This window comes from Vipera ursinii (genome assembly GCF_947247035.1).
Source record: "Vipera ursinii genome assembly, chromosome: 3".
In the NCBI taxonomy this organism is placed as follows: domain Eukaryota; kingdom Metazoa; phylum Chordata; class Lepidosauria; order Squamata; family Viperidae; genus Vipera; species Vipera ursinii.
Window position 1 is genome coordinate 210,652,778 of NC_139516.1, and position 11,013 is coordinate 210,663,790.

At 51.2% G+C, this 11,013-nt stretch overlaps 1 protein-coding gene across 1 annotated transcript in view; it reads right to left on the reverse strand.

The window, feature by feature from the left end:
• Positions 1 to 9,644, reverse strand: part of LOC310638736 (1-phosphatidylinositol 4,5-bisphosphate phosphodiesterase gamma-1-like) — an 86,622-nt gene extending 76,978 nt beyond the window's left edge. The window contains 2 exon segments of the mRNA XM_083360034.1: positions 8,038 to 8,365; positions 9,532 to 9,644. Coding sequence (XP_083216160.1) covers positions 8,038 to 8,272 — 235 coding nt within the window. The 5' untranslated portion in view covers positions 8,273 to 8,365; positions 9,532 to 9,644.
• Between the last annotated feature and the right edge of the window lie 1,369 nt (positions 9,645 to 11,013).

Below are 11,013 nucleotides of genomic sequence, written 5' to 3' on the forward strand. Positions count from 1 at the left end.
CAACCTGGTACCAGCTGATCTGAGATGCTCAACTCCCAGACAAGTGGTTGTCCAGTCTCTTCTGAAAAGCCTCCAATGATGGACGTCTGAAGGCAACTTCTGTTCCACCGTTTGATTGTCCTCACTGTCGGGAAGTTTCTCCTTAGTTCCAGGTTGCTTCTCTCCTTGGTTAGTTTCCATCCGTTGCTTCTTGTCCTGCCTTCAGGGGCTTTGGAGAATAGGTGGACCCCCCCCTCTTCTCTGTGGCAGCCCCTCAGCTACTGGAAGGCTGCTATCGTGTCCCCCCTAATCCTTGTTAGGTTAAACATAATTAGTTTCCTTAGCCATTCATCATACAGTTCAGCGTCCAGACCCTTTATCGTCTTTCTTGTTCTTCTCTGCACTCTTTCTGGGGTCTCAGCGTTGTTTTTATATGGTGGTGACCAGAACTAGATGCAGGATTCCCACTTCGGCCTCACTAGTTTGGTAAAAGCAGAAGAGAAAGAAAGAAAGAAAGAAAGAAAGAAAGAAAGAAAGAAAGAAAGAAAGAAAGAAAGAAAGGAAGGAAGGAAGGAAGGAAGGAAGGAAGGAAGGAAGGAAGGAAGGAAGGAAGGAAGGAAGGAAGGGGAGTGAAGGAAGGAGAAGGGAAGGGAGGAGAGAGAGGGAAAAATGAAGGAAGGAAGAAAAAAGGAAAATAAAGGGAAGGGAAGACAGGAGAGGAAGAAGAAAGAAAGGAGAGAGGGAGGGAAGGAAGGGAGGAAGGAAGGAAGGAAGGAAGGAAGGAAGGAAGGAAGGAAGGAAGGAGGAAGCAGAGGCATTTGTGCATGCACACATACATGCATCCACCTAGGCACGCAAATGTGTTGTCCACACGGAGGCCCTCCTTATCTATCATGGCTTGTCAGCAGCCCATCTCTCCAGCTTTCCTTGCCAGCCTTTTGTGTTCCCAAATTCTCACTTTATTTATCCGTTCGATTGATGGACTGATTTCCAACAGCCGCCCATCTCAGCAAACCACTCCGTGTGGCTCACAGTTCATGGGGGGAAAAAACAACAACAACATCCCAAAAGGAAAATCGAGGGCCAAAGCTCAGATGCGGCCACCCTGGGAGGATGGGGGGGGGCTTCACGAGATCTTTAGGGGAAAAAGGGACGTCGGGCAGAGTTTTGTGATGGGAAAAAAAAACCCACCCGTTCTGCAGATCTGGGGAGGCAGGAAACCCCTTTCTCAGCATCCGACACCCCCCCCCGCTACCCCGCTTCCATTTGCAGCTGGACTGCATGGACTCTGGCGGGCAGAGGCAGGAAAGAGAGCCTGGGGGGGGCAGCCAGGAAGAGGAAGTGTCCGTGGCGCACCATGTGCATCCGGAACAGTGTCCAGCACATCACTTTGCAAACTTGCATGTCCTGGAGGTGGGGGGGTGGGGGTGGGAAGGATCCCTCCCTCAATAACCTTTTGCCATAGACGGCGGCGTTCTTTCCTGGCCCTGCACATCCTGGGGCATGGTTCATTTGATGCAAGTCAGGTTCCCCGGGGGGGGGGGGAGGATTCCTCTTCCCCCATACCTCTGTGGCCACCCTCTCTCCCTTTTCGCCACAGGCGTGGACGGTGGGACCCCGCGTAAGTTCCTTTTGCACAAGAGCAGAGTTGCAATCCCTTTTCTGTTCACGTCAAGGGTTTGTGCGGGAGAAGCTCCCGGTGGGGTGGGGTGTGAGAAATCACGCCTGGTTATTTTATTTTTATTTTTTATTTTATTTCCATTTATATCCCGCCCTTCTCCGAAGACTCAGGGCGGCTTACAAGCTTAGCAGTAGCCTTCATTCTACGTATACGCCTGCTTATTAGGGCTTTCACACACACCCAAGTGGCATTATTACAAAGTCAGCTTAATTGCCCCCAACAATCTGGGTCCTCATTTTACCTACCTGGGAAGGATGGAAGGCTGAGTCAACCTTGAGCCTGGTGGGACTCGAACCTGCACTAATTGCAGGCAGCTGGTGTGACTTAAGGAGGCATCAGCCCACTGCTCCACCCAGGCTTCACAGTTATTGCCGTGAAAAAAAGACGTAAGGCAGGTGGGTTTCTTCCTGCCAATATCTCGGGGGCTGCCCCAAAGAAGAAGGGGGAAGTCAGGCTATTTTTCCAAAGCAACTGAAAAGGCAGGAGAAGCAGCAGGGGATGGAAACTCATCAGAGACAGAAGCGACCTGGAGCAAAAGAGAAATTTTTCTTGCCTGGGAGAAGAATTAATTAATTAATTAATTAATTAATTAATTAATTAATTAAGGAACAGAAGTTGCCTCCGGAAGTTGTGGGTGCTCCATCACTGGAGGTTTATAAGAAGAGATGGGAGGGCCATTTGAGCAGGAATTGTCTTGAGCAGAGGGTTGGACTAGATGACCTACGCCCTACGGGGTCCCTTCCAACTCTGTTACTCTGTTGAAAAGGGAAGAGGGATGCTATGTTCTTATCCTGAAGGTGGCCAGAGGGAAAGGGGAGATGGGTGCCGATCGTGTTCTTCTCCGCAGCATTTGGGAATATTGATCGATTGATTGATACTTGCAATTTCAATCAAATGAATCGTAATTTCATCAGGATAGGAATCTTCGCTTTCTATCCTGATAATTATATAAGAAGAAACATAGGGCAGCTATGTTGATTCTACGCCAGTGTTTGTCAAATGTGGTAACTTTAAGATGCATGCACTTCAACTCCCAGAATTCCCCCAGCCAGCAAACGTGGACTTCAACTCCCAAAATTCCCCCAGCCAGCAAACGTGGACTTCAACTCCCAGAATTCCCCCAGCCAGCAAATGTGGACTTCAACTCCCAGAATTCCCCTGCCACCAAATGTGGACTTCAACTCCCAGAATTCCCCTGGCCACCAAACGTGGGCTTCAACTCCCAGAACTCCCCCGGCCAACAAATGTGGACTTCAACTCCCAGAATTCCCTCGTCCACCAAACGTGGACTTCAACTTCCCCTGGCACCAAATGTAGACTTCAACCCCCGGAATTCATCCAGCCAACCTGCGGACTGGGGAATTCTGGGAGTTGAAGTCCACATACCTTAAAGTTGCCAAGTTTGCAAAAACACTTATCTAAACTGATCCTTTCTGGCAGGAAAAATAGAAAGTCACCAGATCTAAACTAATGAACAAAAGTGCTTTTTGTGATAGGTGTGATCCGATGGGAATAGGGCAGAAACTCATCCTGGCTGCTATTCCCACAATCTGGAAACCGTCGCGAGTGCAAATTCCTCTATTCCTCCAGCCAGCAGGCAAAGGCATTTTTATTTCAATTGCAATTCAAGTGAAAATGAAATCATTTCAATTGCAGCTTTTAAACGGACTGTCTTAAGCGGTTTTGACTAGACACGGATAATGACCGAATTTGCAGAATTAACTCATTTCCTGAGGGCAACAGAGTTCACGAAGCTGTAAATTATCCATATGTTGTGTCCACCTAACACTCCAAAACACAAAGCAGAATTAAACCCCTACCTGAAGTTAAAGCAACACAACTGTCAGGTTTCAAACTGACCTGAATTAAGTCAGTTTACAACAAGGGCCTTCAAACTTGGCCACTTTCAAGACTTGTGGACTTCAGCTCCCAGAATTCCTCAGCCAGCTGGCTGAGGAATTCTGGGAGTTGAAGTCCACAACTCTTAAAGTAGCCAAGTTTGAAGACCCCTAGTTTACAACATCTTTTCTCTCTTTTTAAGAGTTATTTCAATCCAGCAGATAAAAGTGCGAGGATATTTATCTGTCATTCTTCTCCACCAGGGAACCTGGGACTACATCTCCCAGAATCCCCGGCTTAGATAGGCGAGCTGCTGAGGTAGAATGGCTCTGTAGAATTAGTCCTTGACTTACGACCCAAATTTCTGTTGTTAAGCGGGATGGTTGTTAAGTGAGTCTTGCTCCATTTTACAACCTTTCTTCCCACAGTTGTTAAGTGGATCACTGGAGTCGTTAGGTTACTAAAGTAGTTGTTAAACGAATCTGGCTTCCCCCATTGGCTTTGCTGGTCAAAAGGTCGCAAAAGGGGATCGCGTGACCCCAGGGGGACCTTGCGACTGTCGTAAATATGAATCAGTTGCCAAGCATCCGAATTTTGATCATGTGGCCGTGGGGAATGCAGCAACGGTCATAAGTGTGAAAACTGCCATAAATCACTTTTTTCAGGTCCGTTGTAACTTTGAATGGTCACTAAGCGAGTGTTGTAAAACAAGGAGTAGCTGTGGGGGCCTCTGATTTGTCCAAATCAATTCCCAGAGATGCTTCTCAGCTTGTCGGGGTGAAGCACAGGCTTCACATCGCAACACAGGCTTCACAACTCAGCACAGGCTTCACAACTTAACACAGGCTTCACAACCCAGCACAAGCTTCACATCTCAACACAGGCTTCACAACCCAGCACGGGCTTCACATCTCAACACAGGCTTCACAACCCAGCACGGGCTTCACATCTCAACACAGGCTTCACAACCCAGCACGGGCTTCACATCTCAACACAGGCTTCACAACCCAGCACGGGCTTCACATCTCAACACAGGCTTCACAACCCAGCACGGGTTTCACATCTCAACACAGGCTTCACAACCCAGCACAAGCTTCACAACTTAACACAAGCTTCACAACTCAACACCCAGCATAGGCTTCACAACCCGGCACAGGCTACACAACTTGGCACAGGCTACACAACTCAGCATGGGCTTCACAACCTGGCACAGGCTTCACAACCTGGCACAGGCTTCACAACTCAACACAGGCTTCACAACTCAGCACAGGCTATACAACTCGGCATAGGCTTCACAACCCGGCACAGGCTTCACAACTCGCTGCTGCCAAACCCCGGCTGTTTATTTATTTAGCCACAAACACAGTCATCCTTTGTGTGACACCCAGCCGGAGCTGGCGCCCGGCAGGGCCGGATCCGTGGGCCAGGAGGAAGCGGGCGAGATAATGAAACCGAGGCGTGTTTGCCTTTCGGCACCCCTTCACTTTCACCGGTCCTTACGGGGAATTGTGAGCATGGATTCACCCTTTTCGACCCACAACGTGGATCCCCAAACCTAGAAGATATTCATTGGGGGGGGCAAAGGGGGGGGGGCTTGGATTCGTGTGGGACAATCTGCAAAAAATTAAAAGTGTTTTTATCCCTGGGAAAAAGCCGGACAATTGATTCAACCTGAAAACGGAGTTGAACAAACCTAAAGAAGCAGGAATCTAACTTCCACTGTCTGGTTTCACAACCAGAGCATCCAAGTATTCCAGTATTTGAGGAGTTTCCGCAAAGAAGGTGGCAGGGGGTGGGTGGGTTTCAAGCTCTTCTCCAAAGCGCCCGAAGGCAGGACAGGAAGCAACGGATGGAAACCGATCAAGGAGAGAAGCAGACTGGAACTAAGGAGAAACTTCCTGACAGTTAGAACAATTAACCTGTGGAACTCCTTGCCTCCAGAAGCTGCGAATGCTCCAAACACTGGAAGTTTTTAAGAAGAGACTGGACAGCCATTTGTCTGGAATGGTATAGGGCAGGGCTAGGCAACCTCGGCTCTTTTATGACTCATGGACTTCAACTCCCAGAATTCCTGAGCCAGCCATGCTGGCTCAGGAATTCTGGGAGTTGAAGTCCACGAGTCATAAAAGAGCCGAGGTTGCCTACCCCTGGTATAGGGTTTCCTGTTTAATCGGGGTTGGACTAGATGACCTCCAAGGTCCCTTCCAACTCTGTTGTTCTATTTCCTGTTTTCAGATCCGGACAAGGTTAGCACTCTATTATTATTATATTATATTATAAATTATTCTCCAAAGCGCCCGAAGGCAGGACAAGAAGCAACGTTTCCTGCCTTTGGGCACTTTGGAGGTGCTTTGGAGAATAGCTTGACTCCCTCTTCTTTGGGGCAGCCCCTGAGATACTGTAGCACTGCTATCATGTCCCCCCTCGTCCTTCTCTTCATTAGACTAGACATTCCCAATTCCAGCAACCGTTCCTTCTATGTTTTGGCCTCCAGTCCCCTGATCCTCTTTGTTGCTCTTCTCTGCCCTCTTTCCAGAGTCTCAACATCTTGTTTTAACAGAGTCCCAGAGGAACAGAAATTGGCAAGATGACAATTGTGTCTGTAACAATCCATTCATTTGTTGCAACAGCTTCTGGTCATCTTGGGACCACCTTCCTCTGGAAGCAGAGAGGTGATGATGACAGCTTCATAGTAACTGCGATCCCAGAACAATGATCAAAGAACGCATTCTTAAAGGACCAGCAGATTTATGAGGGCACCTTGGTCCTCTCTGAGCTGGGTGGTTTCCTTGCAGATGTTTCATGACCCAACTAGGTTACATCATCAGTGCTAGAAAGGTTTGTGGAAGGGGGGAGGAGGAGGAGGAGGAAGAGGAAGAGGAAGAGGAAGAAGAAAAGGACTGTGGGGTCCTTGGTGCTCTCTGAGCTTGGTTGCTTTGTTGCAGACATTTCATTACCCAACTAGGTTACATCATCAATGCTAGAAGGGAGTGGGGTTTGTGGAAGGGGGGAGGAGGTGGGGAGAAGGAGGAGGAGGAGGAGGAGGAGGAGGAGGAGGAGGAGGAGATTGGACTAGAAGATCTCCAGGCCCCTTCCAACTCTTATTCTGAAACATATTACGGACAGATCCCATTTAGAACTAAGGAGAAATTTCCTGACAGTGAGAACAATTAACCCATGGAACCACTTTTTTATTATTATTATTTTAATTCCATTTATATCCCGCCCTTCTCCGAAGACTCAGGGCGGCTTACAAGCTTAGCAGTAGCCTTCATTCTATGTATATGCCTGCTTATTATTAGGGCTTTCACACACACACACCCAGCGGCATTATTACAAAGTCAGCTTAATTGCCCCCAACAATCTGGGTCCTCATTTGACCTACCTGGGAAGGATGGAAGGCTGAGTCAACCTTGAGCCTGGTGGGATGCGAACCTGCACTAATTGCAGGCAGCTGGTGTTACTTAAGGAGGCATTAGCCCACTGCTCCACCAAGGCTCTTGCTTCTAGAAGTTGTGGGTGCTCCATCACTGGACGTTTTTAAGAAGAGACTGGACGGTCATTTGTCTGGAATTGTATAGGGTCTTGTGCTTGAGCAGCGGGGCTGGACTAGAAGACCTCCAAGGTCCCTTCCAACACTGCTATTCTATTAGAGGCAGAAGTCCTGCTTATTTGATTGTCTGTCTATTACTTATAGCTCCTCAAGGCCTTTTTAGATCTCCCTGTAAACTCAGGAAAGCAGGTTAAAAACCCAAAGTATTGGGGTGTCTTCTCCCACGGCTCTCTCTGCCACTCCACAGGAAAGAGGCAGCTGAAGCTTGAGCTACAGCATCAGCACAGCACCAAAAGGAGCCCAGGGTTCAGAGTGCCCCCTCTGATGATCAAGTTAATCCCAGATGTCAAGAGTCTGATGCTCAAGTAGGTAATTCAAGATGTAATTCAACAGGCAGCACCACACATGATCCAGATGAATTAAACCAGGGGTCTTCAAACTTGGCCCTTTGATGACTTGTTGAAGTGCCTGGCTGGGGAATTCTGGGAGTTGAAGTCCACAAGTCATCAAAGGGCCAAGTTTGAAGACCCCTGCTTGTGGAGTTCAACTCCCAGAATTCCCCAGTCAGGCACACTGGCTGAGGAATGCTGGGAGTTGAAGTCCACAAGTCATCAAAGGGCCAAGTTTGAAGACCCCTGACCTAAAGCCAACAGCCCAAGGAGGCCACCGAAGGGAGAGGAGGAGGAGAAGGTCCCACCCTTTGGACCAAGAACGGTACAATCCGCCCGCGTAGGCCAGGGGGAAATCTTCTGGAGAAGAATGGCAGGAAGTGAGAGAGACCCAGGTCTTCTCCTTCTCCTGTTCTTTTGAGGAAGGTCGGGCCAGATGGGTGGAAAGTGCCCTTCTTGGACTTCCTGGTCCTGGGAATTCCAGAACGTGGCCTCCCAACAGCTCTGGAGGCCCCAGCTGAGGAGGCTCTCCCTCCTTTGGCCTCGTCCGTCCTTTGGTGTGGTTCTCCTGCTCCAACCAGCCCCCTGACACTCACCGTCCCCTTCCACTTTCTCCGGGCTTCGGCTCCAGACGATCTGGCGGCTCTTCAGCCGGACTTGGAAGCTCCTGCGTTCGGGCCGCTGGGACTTCTTCTGGTAGAACAAGGTCAGGACGGTGCCCATCTCCAAGCACCTGAGGACCTGGGCCAGGTCTGGCCCGTTGGCGGACTCCATCCGGGAGGGGTCTTCTGGGAAGCCATTGGTGGCGCTGTTCAGCCTGGAGAGAGCCATCTTTCAGCACATGGCCCGGGGTCCTGGCGACGGGGGGTCTCCTCCGGGCGGCTGAGGCAGGTTCAGAGGGTGAGGGTGGTGCCCTTCAGTCCCCTGGGGGAGAATTTGGGAAGGTTGGTCATCGTACAGGTGAAAGGAAGAAAGAGAAAGAGAGGGAGAGGGAGAGGGAGGGAGGGATGAGAGAAGGAAGGAAGGAAGGAAGGAAGAGAGAGAGGGAGACAGAGAGAGGGAGAATAGGAAGGGTCGGCAGGAGGGATGAGATAGAAAAAGGGGAAGGGAAAAGGAGGGAAAGAGAAGAAAGGGAGGGAGGGAGGGAGGAAAAGAGAGAAAGAGGAGAGAGAGGGAAGGAAGGTGTGGTAAGGAAGGAAGGGAAGGAGGGAAGAGAGAGAGAGAAAAGGAAGGATGGAAGGAAAGGAACCAGGAGAAAGAGAAAGAGAAGGGAGGAAGGAAAGGAAAGCGGAGAGAGAGAAAGAGAAGGAAAGGAGAAGAGAGATAAAAGAAGGAAAGGAAGGGATGGTAAGGACGGAAGAAGGCAAGGGAGAAAGGGAAAGAAGGAAGGAAAGGAACCAGGAGAGAGAGAAGGGAGGAAGGAAGGAAGGAAGGAGGAAAGAAAGAAAAAAAAAAGAAAGAGAGAGAGAGAAAGGAAGGAAGGAGGAAAGAAAGAAAGAAAGAAAGAAAGAAAGAAAGAAAGAAAGAAAGGAGAGATAGAGAGAGAGAGTGGGAAGGAAGGGAGAAAAAGGGAAGGAAAGAGAGAGAGAGAGAGAGAGAGAGAAGGGAGAAAAAGGGAAGGAAGGAAAGGAAGGAGAAGAGATAGAGAGAGAGAAAGGGAAGGGAGGGAGAAAAGGGGAAGGAAGGAGAGAGAGAGAGAGAGAGAGAGAGAGAGAGAGAGAGGGGAGAAAAGGGAAGGAAGGAAAGGAAGGAGGAGAGAGAGAGAGAGAAAGGGAAGGAAGGAAGGAAAGGAAGGAGGAGAGAGAGAGAGAAAGGGAAGGGAGAAAAAGGGAAGGAAGGAGAGAGAGAGAGAAAGGGAAGGAAGGAAGGAAGGAAAGGAAGGAGAGAGAGAGAGAGAGAGTGGGAAGGAAGGGAGAAAAAGGGAAGGAAGGAGAGAGAGAGAGAGAGAGAGAGGGAGAGAGAAAGGGAAGGAAGGAAAGGAAGGAGGAGACAGAGAGAGAGAGAGAGAAAGGGAAGGAAGGAAGGAAGGAAGGAAGGAAGGAAGGAAGGAAAGGAAGGGAGGGAGGGAAAGAGACCCAGGCGATACGCACCTCCCCGTTCCTTCACGGGAGCATCTCTCCCCTCCCGGGGGGGGGGGAGGTCGTGGTGTGTGTGTGTGGGGGGTCGTGGTGTGGCTCCCCGCTGGGCCCGTGGGGAGGGGGCGTCTGGGGAGGGGAGGGGGCCGCCCAGGCACCGGCTCGCATCAGCCCCACCGAGCGAGCGAGCGAGCCCGGCGGCTGCCTTCGCGCAGGGGGTCCGGGCGGGGGTCGCGGCGGCGGCGGCGGCGGCTGCAATGGACGCGCGGAGGAAACGCCGCGGCGCCCGGCCGGAAAGACTCGGGAGGAAGGGAGGAAGGTGGGGAAGGGAGGAGCGGAGGAGGAGGAGGAGGAGGAGAGAAAAGCGGGGAGGGGGGGGACGCAGCTGGGGGCGGCGGCGGAGGGCGACCCCTGGAGGAGGCCGGAGAGCCTGCAGCCGCCCCAGCTCTGAGCCTCGAGGGGGGGGGGAGGCATCCTGGATGAAGGCGGCCGGCTTTAAAAAGCCCCCTTCCTCCCGAAAATGGGGGCTTGGAGGGTTTTTCCACCCCTACCCACCTCCGGAAAAAAAAATGGCTGGGCTTGAGCGGGGTGCAACGCAGTGGCACCCCTCTTCTCCCCTTGCGAGCGGGGGGGAACCTTATAGGTCACCCCCAGCTCAGAAAAAAAGGGTTCCCGGCCGACCCCTCCCTCTCCGGCCATCCAGCCGGTTCCAGAGCTGCCCCTTGGTCTCCTTGGGCAGCGTTTCCCAACCTTAGGAACTTGAAGATGCGTGGACTTCAACTCCCAGAATTCCCCATTCCACGCATCTTCAAGTTCCTAAGGTTGGGAAACGCTGTCCTTGGGGCAGGGGTCTTCAAACTCGGCCCTTTTAGGACTCGTGGACTTCAACGCCCAGAATTCCTCAGCCAGACATGCTAGCTGAGGAATTCTGGGAGTTGAAGTCCACGCATCTTCAAGTTCCTAAGGTTGGGAAACGCTGTCCTTGGGGCAGGGGTCTTCAAACTCGGCCCTTTTAGGACTCGTGGACTTCAACGCCCAGAATTCCTCAGCCAGACATGCTAGCTGAGGAATTCTGGGAGTTGAAGTCCACGCATCTTCAAGTTCCTAAGGTTGGGAAACGCTGTCCTTGGGGCAGGGGTCTTCAAACTCGGCCCTTTTAGGACTCGTGGACTTCAACGCCCAGAATTCCTCAGCCAGACATGCTAGCTGAGGAATTCTGGGAGTTGAAATCCACGAGTCCTAAAAGGGCCGAGTGTGAAGACCCCTGCCTTGGGGTCTCCTTGGGGTCAGCCGGCCTTTGGAGGTCTCCAGAGTCCAGTGGTCTTTGGCTTCCATGCTTGAGCCAGAAGGTCTGAAGGGCTGCCTCAGCCCCGGGTCCATCTCCTGACCAGCCTCGTCCTCCTTCAGGTTCCCCAATGGGCCTCTGGAGAAGCCCACCAGTCAATCAACCAATCAGACTAGAGCTGGAAGGGACCTCGGAGGTCATCTAGCCCAACC